The sequence below is a fragment of the Pleurodeles waltl genome, chromosome 6 (assembly GCF_031143425.1).
Source record: "Pleurodeles waltl isolate 20211129_DDA chromosome 6, aPleWal1.hap1.20221129, whole genome shotgun sequence".
NCBI lineage: Eukaryota > Metazoa > Chordata > Amphibia > Caudata > Salamandridae > Pleurodeles > Pleurodeles waltl.
In genome coordinates this window covers 46,826,044-46,844,114 of record NC_090445.1, presented here as the reverse complement: position 1 = coordinate 46,844,114, position 18,071 = coordinate 46,826,044, and the positions used below count along the sequence as shown (strand labels likewise).

The 18,071-nt window shown below is 50.4% G+C and overlaps 1 protein-coding gene across 1 annotated transcript in view; it reads left to right on the top strand.

The window, feature by feature from the left end:
- Positions 1–18,071, top strand: part of LOC138301850 (olfactomedin-like protein 2A) — a 98,346-nt gene that overhangs the window by 38,390 nt on the left and 41,885 nt on the right. Inside the window, exon 3 of the mRNA XM_069242345.1 lies at positions 15,617–15,799. Within this exon, the coding sequence (XP_069098446.1) occupies positions 15,617–15,799 (183 nt within the window). The remainder of the gene's footprint in view (positions 1–15,616; positions 15,800–18,071) is intronic.

Here is an 18,071-nt window from a genome sequence, read left to right as displayed (position 1 = left end):
AGTCTGTACTTTAGAAAAGAAAAGTATGTTAACACACACAGACAGAATATATTACACAAACCAACATACACAGTAAAAACCAGAAGTTTCTAGGACCCTTTGGGTAGAGTTCTGACCCCAAACATAGGACTCCGCCTGGACCCACTGCAATCACGAGCACTCAAGCAAGAAATATCCGAATCATTATTGACAGCAAACTGGACACGTCTGCCCACGTCAATGCAGTCGCTATCTCATGCTGCCACACCCTAAGGATGCTGTGAAAGATATTCAAGTGGCTACCAAACAACTTCAGGAAACCCGTCATCCAGGCCGTCATCACCAGAAGACTGGACTACGGGAACACCCTCTACGCAGGTATCACAAACCAACTCACTAAGACTTTAGACCATCCAGAACACAGCAACCAGACTTACCCTTAAGCTCTCATGCCAGTTCCATGTCACCACACCTGAGGGGACTTCATTGGCTCTCAATGCCTAAGTGCACACATTTCAAACTTCTCACCCACTGATACAAAGCACTACACAACACAGGCCCAGCCTACCAGAACAACCGTGTACAGTTCCACTAACCCTCCAGACACCTCTGCTCAGCCATAATCTCACTAGCACATGTGCTGTGCATCCACAAAAACAGATCAGGAGGTTGTGCCTTCTCAAGCATCACTCCTAAAGTGTGGAATGGCCTCCTACTTCCCAGTAGAGCCTCCTTCTCCCTTCTTGATTTCAGCAAGAAGCTGAAGACCTAGCTATTCGAGTAGTCTCCTCGAGGCTGGCCTCCCTTTCCTAGGAAGCGCCCTTCCACAGTCACCACCCATAAGTCCTCGTAGATAGCTGGTTTTGTACTCGGCTGCTACAGAATCTTTTGCCTAGTTAGCTAACAACCACCTCCTTCTGTAAGACTGGCAAATTCCTATCTGCACACAAATCAATCACAGAAACACCTTCTCAAACCCAGCCCCAAGTCCTAGGTCTGGCAGAGAGAATGGTAATCCAAGAGAATGCCGCTCCTGGATTTCTGCTTTCTGATGAATACTTCTAACCGCAGATCCTTCTCCTAGAATATCCCCAGTTGCAAGACTGTATTTGGCATTTTTTGTAGCAATGCTACCACACGCTGCTAGGTTGTGTCATGCAGATGTGTTCTGGTTCTGTACCACCCCAAAAGTGTCGGAGCATACCTACCTATAAGTGCCACCCCTAAACGCTGACATCAGTTCCTGTTTTTATGCATTCTGAAACAGATCTGGAGCCCTGTCCCTGACATTGTCTATTTTCCCACAACCCCAAACCTTTTTGCAATGTTCTAGGTCTCCAAAGAGAGGGAGGCAGGACATCAAGATATCAATCACACTCCACCAAGGTCAGTGGTTGCAGAGCCAATTTCTCAGTTGGTTCCAACAGCCTCAAGTTTCCTGGCCCCATTGGAACCACAGGGGCCTCCAGTCTGGTTACTCTTTGCGATTTCTGTCTCCAGTGTCATGTCTCCCCTCGGGACCTATGACTTTTCCCATGCCAACTACAATAGAGGCTTCCACCCCAGTCCCTAGAACCACGCCAGCTCCCTTGCCCCCATAGTGGGTGACAACACCACTGCTGCCAGTGGATGATCCGGTGCAGACACCCATGTCGGATCCCAAACTGACATCGGCTCGAGCTCCGGACGTGTTGTGCTATGACATTACAACCTGTCGTCATGCAATCTTACTCTAACCCTGTGTCTCTAATACCTCCCAGCTACCAGCAGAGGCACCATTCTATTTCTGACCCTGTGCCAAAGCACGGTGCACCTCAGGATTTTGATGATGATGATGGGGAGGAGGCTGGCATGCTCCCCCGTTACACTGATGTTGCCTTAGACCTTGATTTACAAAACACCAGTGGGCTTGACACCTCCTCTGTGACAGAGCTTTACTCTCCACAGAAGAAAGTGCCTCATTGCTGTGGTAGTTTTGGAATGCAGCTGAGGAGCTGCAATTACAGCTTCTCTCCAGTGAGACACAACAAATGTTGTCATGAAAATTCTACTGTCCGAGCCGGCAACATCTGAGCACTTGCTCCCATTTAATGATGCTCTCACAGATAATTTGATGGCAACCTGGTTGAAACCATGTTCTTGCTCACCTGGTAGCAGACAAGTGGCTAGACATCATAGACCGGCGTTTGGTGATCCCAATTATCTCACCAAGTACCACACGCCAGAGGGAGCCTTTTTGTAAGGCCTCAACCATTGTGATGAATGCTAACTCATTTCCAACCAACACTGTGGACGGAGAATCCAAAAGCATTGATTGTTTTACAGGCATATATTTTCCTCTACCAGCTTGCCACTGTGATCCATAAACACAGCCTGTCTATTATACTGATACGCACATGCCCTTTGGGTCATGGCCAGTGAGATCTTGCTGGCAGTCCCAATAGGTAGGAACCATCAAGGCCCAGATTTACTAAATTCTCATGCAGCGCAGTGCGGCAACCAAAAATGTTGGGCTGCATGAGAAGGAGAGAGCAGGCAAGCACCATTTTTACAGAGATATGGTATTCTCCTCCTCTCTCCCTATCGCCAGCACAGAAATTTGCTGCTGTACATCACGCACACTCATTTGCACCATAGTGCAAGGTTTTCTGTGTGAGTCTAGCATTCCAGTACAAAATACTATGCTTAGACTAATGTTAACACTTATCCCGCTGTGTATGTGTGCTGTACAGTGCAGCACACATGCAAAGTCAGAAAAGAAAGGAGAAATAAAAGCACTTCTCTGTGATAGCACATAGCTAAAATGAGCACTATTTTGTGACGCAAAACCCGGTCTGCTTTTTTTTTTTTAAATAGGGTTTTGCATCAAAAACCTTGGGTGGTTGCATGGGAATGCCCATGCACCACCCATGGAACTCCCCACTGGTGCTAAGTGATGCAAAGCAGTGCTATGCACTGCTGTGTGTTACTTTCAAACGCTTTTCCTGCACAAATCAAGTTTTGCACTGGAAAGTATATAGGTAAAAACAGATTTTGTATCACATTTGTGAAACAAACATGGCACAAAATAGTAAATATACCCCCAAGTATCTTATCTGTAGTGGGTGGGTACCATAGATTCATTTTCATGGCGGTGGGTACCAGTGCTGTCCTTCCTAGACATGCCTGGCTGAGGTCCACCAGGTTGTCTGGCAATGTACAGGCTTCCCTAATGGACATGTCCTTTGATGGATCTCACATGTGTGGAAAGAAGGCAGACTCTGCGTTGGAACGCTTTAAGAACAGCAGAGCTGGGCTGGATAACTTGTGCCACGATCAAGGACTTGATTGTATCTCACAATGCTGGTACAGGCCGAATCACCTCTCTGACAATGGGGGATAGGTGTTGTAGTGATGGTCTTCTTTTGTGGTGACTTCGTAATGTACATTAAACACACATTTGAATATTTGCTTTGAAACCTGCTTACAAATGGTCTGTGCCAAGGAATGTGTTTTTTACGATGATGTCATTTTCTGTTAACTTTTATTAATGAAAACAACAAAAAAATATTTGATGCTATTGACCAATTCCGAACAATTTCTGTACCAGCTCTGAAAATTTAGGAGATACACCAGAGGGCTGGCATATAGGGGGTCATTCCTACCCTGGCGGTCATAGACCGCCAGGGTAGGTGACGGAGGAAGCACCGCCAACAGGCTGGCGGTGCTTCCGGGGGCATTCGGACCGCGGCGGTAAAGCCGCGGTCAGAAAAGGGAAGCCGCCGCTTTCCCGCCGGCTTCCCGCTGCCCCAGGGAATCCTCCACGGCGGCGCTGCAAGCAGCGCCGCCATGGGGATTCCAACCCCCTTCCCGCCAGCCTGGTTCTGGCGGTTTTCACCGCCAGAACCTGGCTGGCAGGAACGGGTGTCGTGGGGCCCCTGGGGGCCCCTGCAGTGCCCATGCCACTGGCATGGGCACTGCAGGGGCCCCCTACCAGGGCCCCACATTGATTTTCAGTGTCTGCGTGGCAGACACTGAAAATCGCGACGGGTGCAACTGCGCCCGTCGCACACCAGCAACTCCGCCGGCTCCATTCGGAGCTGGCTTCCTCGTTGCTGGTGCTTTCCCGCTGGGCGGGCGGGCGGCCTTTTGGCGGTCGCCCACCCGCCCAGCGGGAAAGTCAGAATCACTGCGGCGGTCATTTGACCGCGCTGCGGTGTTCTGGCGGGGGATCTTTGGCGGGCGGCCTCCATGTTTGTTACGATGATGTCATTTTCTGTTAACTTTTATTAATGAAAACAACAAAAAAATATTTGATGCTATTGACCAATTCCGAACAATTTCTGTACCAGCTCTGAAAATTTAGGAGATACACCAGAGGGCTGGCATATAGGGGGTCATTCCGACCCTGGCGGTCATAGACCGCCAGGGTAGGTGACGGAGGAAGCACCGCCAACAGGCTGGCGGTGCTTCCGGGGGCATTCTGACCGCGGCGGTAAAGCCGCGGTCAGAAAAGGGAAGCCAGCGCTTTCCCGCCGGCTTCCCGCTGCCCCAGGGAATCCTCCACGGCGGCGCTGCAAGCAGCGCCGCCATGGGATTCCGACCCCCTTCCCGCCAGCCTGGTTCTGGCGGTTTTCACCGCCAGAACCTGGCTGGCAGGAACGGGTGTCGTGGGGCCCCTGGGGGCCCCTGCAGTGCCCATGCCACTGGCATGGGCACTGCAGGGGCCCCCTACCAGGGCCCCACATTGATTTTCAGTGTCTGCGTGGCAGACACTGAAAATCGCGACGGGTGCAACTGCGCCCGTCGCACACCAGCAACTCCGCCGGCTCCATTCGGAGCTGGCTTCCTCGTTGCTGGTGCTTTCCCGCTGGGCGGGCGGGCGGCCTTTTGGCGGTCGCCCACCCGCCCAGCGGGAAAGTCAGAATCACTGCGGCGGTCATTTGACCGCGCTGCGGTGTTCTGGCGGGGGATCTTTGGCGGGCGGCCTCCATGTTTTTTACGATGATGTCATTTTCTGTTAACTTTTATTAATGAAAACAACAAAAAAATATTTGATGCTATTGACCAATTCCGAACAATTTCTGTACCAGCTCTGAAAATTTAGGAGATACACCAGAGGGCTGGCATATAGGGGGTCATTCCTACCCTGGCGGTCATAGACCGCCAGGCTAGGTGACGGAGGAAGCACCGCCAACAGGCTGGCGGTGCTTCCGGGGGCATTCTGACCGCGGCGGTAAAGCCGCGGTCAGAAAAGGGAAGCCGGCGCTTTCCCGCCGGCTTCGCGCTGCCCCAGGGAATCCTCCACGGCGGCGCTGCAAGCAGCGCCGCCATGGGGATTCCGACCCCCTTCCCGCCAGCCTGGTTCTGGCGGTTTTCACCGCCAGAACCTGGCTGGCAGGAACGAGTGTTGTGGGGCCCCTGGGGGCCCCTGCAGTGCCCATGCCGCTGGCATGGGCACTGCAGGGGCCCCCTACCAGGGCCCCACATTGATTTTCAGTGTCTGCGTGGCAGACACTGAAAATCGCGACGGGTGCAACTGCGCCCGTCGCACACCAGCAACTCCGCCGGCTCCATTCGGAGCTGGCTTCCTCGTTGCTGGTGCTTTCCCGCTGGGCGGGCGGGCGGCCTTTTGGCGGTCGCCCACCCGCCAGCGGGAAAGTCAGAATCACTGCGGCGGTCATTTGACCGCGCTGCGGTGTTCTGGCGGGGGATCTTTGGCGGGCGGCCTCCGCCGCCCGCCGAAGTTAGAATGACCCCCATAGAAGGGATAGCCATCCCAACCAGTGATGTAGCAGACAGGCCTGTCCTTTTAGGGCCACAGACACGGATCTGGCAGACAACAGAGGCCTATAGGCCTACAGGGGCAACCAAATTCCATCTCCTCTCTCCCTGTAACAGTGGCCAACAAACCACTTTAGTGTGCCGTAAGTGGCATATGCCTAATCAGTGAGGGCCAGTATTTGGACCCCCTTCCTGTTTTGGTGATCCATCACATCTGACAGATGGGCTTTGCAAATTGTTCAAACAGGCCTACATTTTCTGTCCTCCCACTCAATATTTCTCCATCATCAGAATGAATTTGAACAGATGGTTCATCCTGCCACTGCTAGTGTGCCACTTGCTCTCTAACGGCACCATAGAAAGTGTACGGGAATCAAGGAAAGACAAGGTTTTAATTATTGCTATTTCTTATCCCAAAAATTAACAGGGGCCTCAGGCCCCTCTTAGGACTCTGACTACTGAGCACTTTCCTGCAAAAAGCAAAATCAAAATGATCACACTGTTTCTGATTCTCTGTGCTCACTCAGGACCCAGGATGCTAGATAGTGTTCTTGGAGAAGCAGGGCATATATTTGTATGCATACATCCTGCATTCTCACAGGCTTTACCTGTGGTTCAAGCTGGGCCAGGAACATTTCCTATTTGCCATGCTCCCTTTTGCATCACTAGCGACCCTTGACTGTTCACGAAAGTGATGATAGTGGTCGTTGCCCATCTTCAGAGGTCAGGAGTTCCTGTAATCCTACAACTCGACTTCTGGTTGCTGAATGTTGATTCAACTCAGTTGTGTACCATAGTGGAACTTTTAACATAAATGGGTTTCATCATAATTGTAGGAAAGTAGCATCTTTCTGACATAGTTACCCACAATTTTTGCCTGGTCTCAGTGTGTTTAGACTGTAGTGCACTGGGATCCTGCTAATCATGACCCCAGTGCCTGTGCCCTCTCCTCTAAATTTGGTTCCTGGTAAACCTTACACCCTACAACTGGCATTCTGGGGCACCCATGTAAGTCCCTAGTATATGGTACCTAGGTATCCAGGGCATTGGTGCACCAGGGGTCTCCCATGGGCTGCAGCATGTATTGGTCCCTCAATGGGAGCCCATGCAATCTGTGTCTGCAGGTCTGCCATTGAAACCTGCGTGAAATTGTCATTCACCCTTTCACCACCGATAGAAGGCTCACCTTATATCCCGGTCACTGCACTTATGAACTATAAGTCACCCCTCTGGTAGGCCCTTCAGCCCAAGGGCAGGGTGCATGTCCATAAGTGTGAGGGAAACATTGCATGAATAGGGGACCCCTGCAAACCCCAGACTCCATTCCCTGGGCTTTGTAAATGTGGGGAATCTATCTTACGGTATGTAGTGGACACTGATCAACACAAGTGGTCCAATTACATAATGGCACTTCCGAACCTAAGCATGTTTGGTATCAAACATGTTGGAATCATGCAACTACACTGATTCCAGTGCTAGTTGCATGATACCCTGTATTCTGGGGATTCCTTAGAGGATCCCCCAGTGCCCACGCTGCTGCCCACCCCAGACACTGTTCTGCCCTCCTGCTAGTGAGCCAGACTCAAGCAGCAGAAGGAAGAACAAAGGATTTCCTGCAAGGGAGAAGTGTGACCACCTCCCCATGTGTATTAGGTGTCTATGGGCTTGGGTGGGGTGACCTCTGAATGCCACCAGACTGCTTTGAAGGGCACATTTGGTGCCCTCCTTTCATAATCTGGTTTGCACCAGTTCAGGAAGCCTCAGTTCCCACTCTGGCATGAAGCCACACAAAGAACAGAGGAGTGACCACCCCACGCCACCAAGTCCAGCTCCTCCACTAGGGAGGTGCACAGAGCTCTGGCAGGTGGCCACCTAATTATGCCATCTTGGAAATAAGATGTGCGGAAGGCCCTGGGAGCATCTGAATGGTTAGGCCAGGTAGATGACGTCCCTGACCCCTCTGACAGGTTGGTCACTTCAGAAAGTGACCAACCACCTTTTAAGGTTTCTTAAGGGCTCCCTCAAGGGTGGCCCCACAAATATGTCGGGCACGACTCTACAAGGAACTCTCTGCAAGACATCTTCTGCTCCTGGCCTCTGGAACTACTGCTAGTCTGCTTTGGAACTGGTGGAAAGGTTCCCATTGCAGCATTGTTTCTCCGTATCCTGAAAGAAATCTGCACCATCCAAGGATGTGCATCTTCAAGGGTCACAAGCACTCTGTTTGCAACTGGAAGCACAACGGAATCTCCCTTGGAGTGAAGGAGTCACTTTCCTGCATCTGCAGGCAACTCAAGACAACATCGACCAGTTGGTGGGGTCTGCTGTCCCATGGACATCGAAAGGCTTCGCATCACAGGTGGTGGTTCTGTGGCCTCCGCTGGGTCCTGCCTAACTTAAAACCAACTTGGGAGACAGTGGGCCCCTGCTCCTGCCAATGGACTGGAACACCTGTCCACCGCAACTGTTGCTCTTGCCAAGGGTTGTTAGCTCTTTGAGTACCAAGAAGCCCCAGCCTCCAGTACTCTGCAATCTGAAGATCAGCCTCCGTTTTGAAACTCCTGCGATGTGGGAGTTCTGTTTTGTTGTACTGCTGAGGCCTTCTTGTGACTCCCTCTGTCCATCGCCAGTTGGTCACTCGTGAGGGCTCCAACAACCTCTGCTGGCCTCCCTGTGTGCTGAGGGCCAGTCCTGACTCTCACTCAAGGGAAGAGTCTCCTGGACCTTGGTGGTCCTCAAAAACTTGCAAATCCATCATTAGCTCCTCCATGCATTTACCAGGGCTTGTTGGTGGCCTCACTGGTCACTGACCCTCCTGCAATCTGGCAACGGAGTGAGACAGCTTATAGGTGACTCCTAAGATCTTCTGCAGCTCCTGGACCCCGCAGCTGGACTCCTTCCTCCACCAACCTGCAGGAACTTAACCTCTAGGAGGGTGGGTATTGCCATCTGCACCACCTGGGCACCTTCGAGGGTGCTGGACTCTGTCCCCTTCCTTCTCAGGTCTTCTGCATCTGAAATCCATCCTTGGGTTCCACTGGCCTGATCCACGGGTCGCGACAGCAGCTGGACAACCGAGGCATCCATTGAATGAAGCTAGGATTTCTGATGTCCTTTCACCCACCTGCATCTGGGTCCTCAGGTGTAGATACTCCTGTCTTCTGGGTATCCCTGGGTGGGGACACTCTCCAACCTTCTTCCTGTCTTTGGGTTTCCTCGGAGTCCACTGGGAATGGTCCTGAAACTCACAAATTCCAACATTCCCGGTGTTAGTCTATAGGAGGACCGAGTAGGTAACCACTCTGTACCTGGTCGCTGGTGACACTTGCTGTACTTACCTCTGGTGTTTTCATTCTTCCCCAGCCCCTACCTAACTACCACACTTACCTTGGTTGGGTTCACTATTTCGTATTCCATTCACTTAGAATATAGTTTGGCCCTCCCCATAGGGACCTGTACATTTTATGCTATTTCTGCTTGTTATTTGGTATATGTATTGTGTGTAGATATCGCCAAAGGGAGATACATCAATGCTAGTCTATTAGTTAGTGCTGTAATAAAGAATCCTCTATTTTTGCAACACTTGTGTGGTTCTTTCTTGTGTGAGGGTTATTGTCTGACTTCTGTGGTATTTCAAGTGCTTTACATTCCTCCTGGATACGCTTTAGCTGCTCCCCTCAGCTACCTCTAGAGAGCTTTTGCTATCTCGACAAGTAAACACTGTCACTATAGGTTGCCTGGACTCAGTATAGGGTGCCACACCATAGGTGTACACCCTAAACTGAGCCAGCCTTCTACATTGGTGGTGCAGCAGTGGAATAAGACACTTGCATTGCTTTACCACTTGGTCAGCAGTGACTTTCCAAAAGAAAGATCACTACTAACTATTTGTTACACACTACACTAGTAACTTCAGGAACTTCTAAACTTTTTGCTTGGTAGTCAGGGGTCTAGCATAGCCCTTTCTCCAAACATTTAAAGTTTAGAAATTTAGAGTAGGCAGGTACACTACTATAACACCATGTCCGTAGTTGAGGGAGCTGACCAGACTCAGGAGTCTAGGTATAGAGGAACTTAAGACCCTGTGTACAGCTAGGAAAAGTAAGACAGGTAGCAACCCTACCAAAGCTATTCTCCTAGACTTGCTTATCCAGGATGACACTCGGAATCCTGATAGGGAAAGAGAATTAGAAGAGGAGAATAACCACCAGTGTTGGAAAATTAAGTACCAGGTACTTCCTATGGCCACACTTGACAGAACCTTGAGGATTCTGGAGAGGACTTGAACCTGCAGGGAGCTGTGCTGGTAGCACCAGAGGGGGTGTAGTAGTAGGCCTACTTTTTCTCCCCCTGGGTTGGTCAAAAGGGTATCCAGGAGGGGTAGATCCTCCTCATCCTTATTTTCCCTTGCCTCAGCATCTTCTGCTGGGACCATCCACTCTAGCTCAGAAGAGGGATGCGTAGATAGGGGCATTCAGCTTGCTGAAACTTGAGAATGCCAAACTCAAGTTGAAAAAGCAGCAGCTAGCTCTTGAGAGAGAGGCACTAGAGATGGAAAGGGAAAGCAAGAATTTGGGGTTAGAACCCCGTGGTGGCAGCATCAGAGATTCCAGGGCCAGGGAAGACACCCGTGATTCCAGGAATCTCAGCAGAATAGTCCCTCCTTACTAGTCTGGGGATGACATCAATAAGTAGATTACTGCTTTAGAGAGGGCATGTAAAGTCCAGAAGGTCCCTCAAAGGCAGTGCGAAGCTATCCGGTGGCTCACCTTTGCAGACAAAGGCAGAGACAAACTTTTGGCAGTTAGAGAAGAGGATGCAGACAACTACCAGGTCTTGAAAGAGGCTCTGAATGATGGGTTTGGGCACACAACTGAGGAGTATAGGATTATGTTCAGGGAAGGATAGATTTTGTTGACTGTGCAGTTAAGGTTATGGAAGGCTGGTTATGTGGTAGTAATGTGCATGACTATGATGGGCTGTACAGTATTATCATGAGATAGCATATAGGTGATAACTGTGTCTAAGAAGCTGCATCAGTACCTGGTTGACTCAGATCTGACCTCTCCTCAAGAATTGGGAAAGAAGGCAGACAAATAGGTTTGCTCCATGGTGAGTAAGAAATCAGTGGCATGGCCAAAATGCAGTACTGACTGTTTACCAGCCAGGACAGAAGTGTGGGTTTAAGAGCCTGTGGCCCAAGAGCACTCCAAGACAAGTGGAGTGGCCCCCGCACAACAGTAGAGTAGAAAGGTGAGGTCACCTATTTGGTTAACCCGGGCACTCCAAGAAGCCCCCATAGGGTGCTTCATGTGAACCGCCTTAAACCTTATTATGACAGGGCTGACATGAGCTTGCTCATGGCCACTGATAAAGGGCAGAAGGCAGCAAGTGACCCTCTCCCTGACCTTCTCTCCCACAACTCTGTTGAGGATTCAGTAGATTGGGTACTCTTTGCAGAATGCTTCTCTGAACAGCAACAAGATGACTGCAGACAAGTCCTCAGTCAGTTCTCTGAACTTTTTTCCCTGACACCCAGTCAGACAATGTGGTGTGCACATTATGTAGACACAGGTGAAAGTATGCCTGTCAAGAGTAAGGTCTACAGGCAGACTGACCATGTCAGAGATTGCATCAAGGCAGAAGTCCAAAAGATGCTGAGCCTTCAGATAGCCCTTGGGCTAGCCCAGTAGGTCTTGTACCAAAGCCACATTCCCAGGGTGGAAAGAAAGAAATTAGGTTTTGTGTAGACTACAGAGGCCTCAATGCAGTCACTAAGACTGATGCCCATCCAGTTCCTAGGGCAGATGAGCTGATTGATACTCTGGCTTCAGGCTGGGGTTGGGTGGCCTCTGAGCGCCACCAGACTGCTTTTATGGGCACATTTGGTGCCCTCCTTGCAGAATCCAGTTTGCACCAGTTCAGGAACCCCTGGTTCCTGCTCTTGCATGAAACCACACAACAAAGGACAGGGAAGTGACCCCGCCCTGTCCAGCTCCTACCCTAGGGAGGTGCACAGAGCTCTGCCAGGTGGCTGATTAATTCTGCAATCCTGAAAATGAGATGTGCACAGGGCATCTGACTTGTTAGGCCAGGTAGATGATGTCCCTGACCCCCTCTGATAAGTGGGTTATTCCATAGAGTGACCAACCTCCTTTTAGGGCTGCATAAGGGCTCCACCGAGGGTGAGTCCTCAGAATCGTCGGGAAAGACTCTACAAGGAACTTTCTGCAAGACATCTTCTGCTCCTGTCCTTTGGAACTGCTGCTGGTCTGCGTTGGAACCGAAACAAGTTTGCTTCTGGGGGGGAAGGCTTCCATTGCAACAATGTTTCTCTGGATCCTGCAAGAACTCTGCAACATCCAAGGTCACAAGGACTCTGTTTGCACCTGGAAGCACAAAGGAATCTCCCTTGGAGTGGAGGAGTCACTCCCTGCATCCGCAAACTCCTCAAGACAACATGAACTGGCTGGTGGGGTCTGCTGTCCCGCAGACATCGAAAGGCTCTGCATCACGGGTGGTGGTTCTGTGGCCTCCTCTGGGTCCTGCCTATTTTCTGACCAACTTGGAAGATGGTGGATCCCTACTCCTGCGACTGGACTGGAGCTCCTGTGCACTGCAACTGTTGCTCTTGCCAAGGTTTTTGGGCTTTTCCTCCAAGAGATCTTCGAGCCCCAAGAAGCACTAGTCTCCAGCACTCTCCAGTCCGAAGATCAGCCTCTGTTCTGCAACTCCTGTGACATGGGACTTCTGTTTATTTGTGCTGTTGATGCCTCCTTGTGACTCCCTGTGTCCATTGCCTGTGGGTCACTGGTGGGGGCTCCAACAACCTCTGTTGGCCTCCCTGTGTGCTGAGGGCTAGCCCTCGCTCCCCCTAAAGGGTAGAGTCTCCTAGACCTTGCTGGTCCACAAAAACTTGCAAATTCATCTTCAGCTTCTGCTTGCATTTGCCAGTGCTTGTTGATAGCCTCGCTGGTCTCTGACCCTTCAGCTCATAGGTGACTCCTAGGATCTTCTGCAGCTCCCGGGCCCCGCAGCTGGATTCCTTCCTTCACCAACCTGCAGGAACTTCACCTCTCGGAGGGTGGGCATTGTCACCTGCACCACCTGGCCACCTCTGAGTGTGCTGGACTCTGTCCCCTTCCTTTTCAGATCTTCTACATCTGGAATCTGTCCTTGGGTTCCACAGGCCTGATCCACGGGTCGCGACAGCAGATGGACAACCGAGGCCTCTATTGAATTCATCGAGGGTTTCCGATGTCCTTTCATCCCTATGCATCCGGGTCCCCTGGTGTAGGTGCACCTGTCTTCTGGGTATCCTTGGGTGGGGATTCTCTCCAACCTTCCTCCTGTCTTTGGGTTTCCTCAGGGTCTAATGGGGAGGGTCCTGAAACTCACAAATTCCTTCATGGTGTTAGGATGACTGGGTAGGAAACCACTCTGCACCCTGTTGCTGGGAACGCTTGCTGTACTTACCTCTTGTGTTTTCATTCTTCCCCAACCCATAGCTAACTACCACACTTACCTTGGTTGGGTTCACTATTTCGCATTTCACTTACTTAGTTTTTGGTTTGGCTCCCTCATAGGGCCATGTACATTTTATGGTATTTCTGCTTGTTATTTGGTGTATATATTATGTGTAGATATTTCCAAAGGGAGACATACCAATGCTAGTCTAGTAGTTAGAGCTCTTATAAAGAATCCTTAATTTTTCAACACTTGTGTGGTTCTTTTTTGTGTGAGGGTTTGTGTCTGGCTACTGTGGTATTGCAAGTGCTTTACATTCCTCCTGGATAAGCGTTAGCTGTTTGCCTCAGCTACCCCAAGAGAGCTTTTGCTATCTGGACATCTAAACACTATCACTAAGGGTTGTCTGGACTCAGTATACTGTGCCACACCATAGTTGTACACCATAAACTAAGCTAGCCCCATACAAAATCAAGCCAACAATCAACCTCACAGAGGCTTCTGTTCATTGGAGCGATCCTGCACCCATTAATTTCATGGACTTTCCTCCACAGCAAGTCAACAACATCAGGCTATGATCTCAGTGTATAAGAGTCAATTCAGGATCTAGGTGATCCTCGTCAACTGCACCAAGAGGCACATATGAGCCTGCAGTGGAATCTGAAATGCCAGTAGGCCAAGCATCAAGGCTGCCTTTCCGACACCAACCGGTTGTCAGAGGAGACAGCTCATTACCTTCTGTGTTGGCTGACCAATCACAACTTCCCTTTGGCAGGCTACTCTCCCTTTTCACCCAGACTTCAAAAGTGGTGACGGATGCATCCCTATTTGGTTTCTGGATTACTGGAGGGGGGCGGGGGATATCAGCGGGCTCCGCTCCCCAATGGAGGACTGGATCTACATTAATTTACTGGAGCTACAGACCATTTGTCGCCCCCCGCCAGCAGCAGAAGCTGCAAACCTTTCGTTCTGAAAGTGGCGGGGCATTGGGGGTGACGTGCACTTTGAGGGAGAGCGCTCAGCACTCTCCCTCAGAGTGCATGTGTGTTTGGCAGGCCATCTTGGGCCGGTCAAACACACATGTGCAGTGCCGGGCTGGAGAGAGCCTGCACAGGCTCCCAGTCTGCCTGGGAGCACCTTGGCTGGGTGCTCCCAGCCAATCCTGATGCTGCTCTGAGAAGCGTCAGGATTGGCGCCGGGCAGGCTGGGAGCCTGTGCCTGCAGCAGAGACAGGAGCGGCACGCGGCGAGTTAAGGTAAGGTTTTTTATTTTTATTTTTTAAAATAATTTATTAAATTCCCCCCGCTCCCACCTCACCTTGTCCTCCCTTCCCCTCCCCATCGCGCCACACCCTCCCAGCCCCTTTTAGGAGCTGGGAGCCGCAACTGGCAGATTGATGTCTTGCAGGTCACAAGTGTGTGTCTACATCCTGAGGTGGCGCAAGTCATCTTCCACAAAAGAACCCTGGCTATGACTTTACACCACCATTGTGAGAGTGCAGTGTCAAAAGCTTTGTGCATTTGAGTATCCACAAGAGCATTCCCAAAGAGGTGCATTCTGGCTGGAGTCCTCTATCTCTTCTGCCCAGAGTTCTGACAAAGATCAAGAATGACTGAGCCCATGTCATCTTGGTGCAACTGGTACCCTGAGCTCTGAAGTAAGTGCATTTAATTTCCAATCAGGCTGACCTTCTGTGTCAGCATCAGGGCAGAACTTAAACTTCCATGCGTGGAAACTGAGTGGCAGCAGTTAACTACTTCCTACCTGCTGCCTCAGATGGTAGATGTCATCCTCGCCACCAGACGCGCCTTCACGAAATCCATCTACATTGGGCACTGGTACAAGTCCATATACTGGTGTGGTGTCCAGGACACTGATCCTTTACAAGTGAAGCTGTCAAATGTCCTTTTGTTTGTTTTGCCATTAGCCCAGCAAGGGTTTGCAGTGGGCATTGTAAAAGATCATTTGTCAGCCCTTTCAGCCTTTCTACATTTACCGAACCAACTGTCCTTGTTCAAATCACATTTAATTATGTGGTTTATTAAAGGTTTGACACCTATGTTCACTCTCAAACTGATTGTGTTGGCGCAGTGGGTCCGTAAACTGGTCTTGACATTCCCCATGTGTACATCTTTTGGGCCCGTGCATAAATCAAACCCCTTTTTCAGAGGTCACTTGTCAGTGGTTCCTAAACTAAACAAAACAGTTGATTTGCAAAAGGGTTGTTTTCCAGGAGCACACGAGGTGCTACACCATGAGTAGATGCCTGGGTTGTGGCAGGAAGGTGAGAGCTTGGATAATGGGAAGTTTGGGGGTCATTGTACATCAGAAATGTCTACTTAGCTGTATATTGTAATAGATGCAACACATTCTTGTGATGTTTTCTGCAATTGATGTTTCCTTCTAGGGTTTGAAGACTGACCCAGGTATAGACACCCTTCTTTTAAAAAAAAGCCTAGCCAGCCTGCATCAGCACTCTGACGTCTTGCGCGGATACACGGACACCATGAAGGCGCTGGCCAAAGAAGTGTTCAAGCTCAACCTCCTCCTGAAACAGAGTGGTGTGCATGCACCACAGAAACCAATCAAGGTAGGAGGCCTGTGGCAGCACCTGCTGGTATATTTTTGGTCAATGCATCTCTCTCTTCATGCCCTTGCTCACATCTGTAAATTTTGATAGAAGTTTGGTTTGATTCAGTTTTTGGAAGCTGGAGAGTAGAGATTGCTGTGGAAATAAATTCTAAAAGTTTGTATCCATGAAAGAAAGAAGAGTAATCATGTGTTTGTTTTGTTACTGAATTGTTTCTTGATATTGCTAGTTTTTGCATGCAGTGGCGGCTGGTGAACTTCAAAACTGGTGGGGCCATGAGATAATTGCTGCCCGCTAGAGAGAAAAATCATCATTTTGGGGCATAGAATAAAAATATATAAATAGCACCGTACTACTGCTCGTATACAGACAGTCCAGAAGACATTCCAGCATCAGAATAAACCTCAAGCTTTCCTTTTTTACTCATTCTCATGTTATCAGCAGTTGCCTCAAAATATAAATTACCTGCAATGCTGGTAAAATATCCCTCAGTTTAAAAAAAGTCAGTTTAGGATGCAGGCTACTAAATATTCCCTTGGACATAATATGCGCTTGTGAAAAAGGGACTATAGCTTGAGGGCAGCTTTGACCTGCATGTTAAGATCCTGTGGTTGGGTGAGACCACTTAACCTTTCGTCCTGGGAACGTGGTCTGGCCAGCCTGCAAGATGGCCATCACAGAGTGAGGCTCCGCGAGGCAGGAGAATAAATCCTACACTTATCGAGGCTACGGAGGCTGCCCATAGCAGAATCCTAATAGATATCAGCCTATGACCTCATAGGGGACCCAGCAGAGTGAGTTTGGCTGCCAGAGGGATACTGGAATACAGAGGCGCTGTCACGGCTGTGAGCAGCCTGGGCCGCATGATAGTGGACTGCTCTGAGGCATCGGCTGAGGGGTCGAGGTAGCACCAAGGCAGAGAAGGAGGACCCGCCAGCTGGGGAGAAGAGAGGTGCCTGCGATGGACCCTGTACCACGGGTGGAAAGAAGGCTGGTGAGCCCGGGCCCCAGCTGTGCTAAGCTTGTGGGGAGCGACGACTCGCTGGGCTCCTCTGGCCGAGGGCGGGCTGGAATGCCTGGACCTGCCGGCAGACGTGCTAGAGGGCTGGCACGACCTGGAGGCCATGGGACGAGCCCGTGCTTCTGAGCAAGCCGCAGAGCCTGGCCGATCCTGTAGGATCGATAACCATGGCCCATCGGCAGCGGCCCAGAGAGTAGGTGAGGTTCTCACAGGCAGGCGAGTCAGCCCACGACAGGTGGAAAAAGTGCAGAAACGATGGCGGAGCAGGTGAGAGCGGTGTAGCAGTTGCAAACGGAGGAAGGATGGGAGCGGACCCACAACGGCTTGATCGGCTGTGCGGGCCAGACCTCTGCAGGCTGGTGAGGTGTTTGCAGCATCCCCCTAGGGAGCCTGCCTTGTGGGGCATGAAGCGGGGGGACCCCCTCCGGATGACTGTGAATCCTCCACTGCAAAAAAGATGATGGACAATATAGAGTGGGCACACTTCGCATTTGAGCTGTGACTGCCCGGGTGGAGGAGAGTGACTTTGAGACACTAGGCGGAGGTAGGCTACTGCCAACTCAAACATGGGGAAGTCAGACCATAAGCAGACTAAACTTTCATTGAAAAACAAGAAGAAGGCTAGGCACACGAGTATGATGGCAGAGGAGATGTACTTGGAGCATTCAGAAGTGAGTGAGGTCCAGCCGACCACCATAAAAGCCATGTTTATGGACCTCAAAAAAAGCCTGGTGGGCATTGATGCCAAACTTGACTATCTCAAGGACTGAATAGACCGTTTGAAAGGCAGAGTGGATGACCATGATAATCGTTTAGAACAGGTGGAGTCCCGAACCTTGGATCTGGAGGATGGACGGCGCGGCGAGGAGGATCGCCTTTTCCAGATGGAGCGTGTTCTGGAAATAATTCACAACAAGAATGAGGATCTCGAGGCCCGCTTACGCAGAAACAACATCCGCATCTTGGGAGTCCTGGAGTCAATGGCTATGGGCAGAATGGAAATTATGCTGACTATGTTTTTTCCAGACGTGCTTTCTCAGGTTCTGGTGGTGGAGAGGGGCTTGAATAACGCTCTAAAAATGAGGCTAGTGTCAGCATATTTACAGCGCCATGTGATTGATGTGTGCATGATACAAGAAATTCATTTAACTCCTGAAACTAAATCACGGCTGCGAGCAGGCTGGATGAGAGAATGTCACACAGCTACCTATATAAGTTATGTGTGGGGTGGCCATAATTTTACGTAGGAGT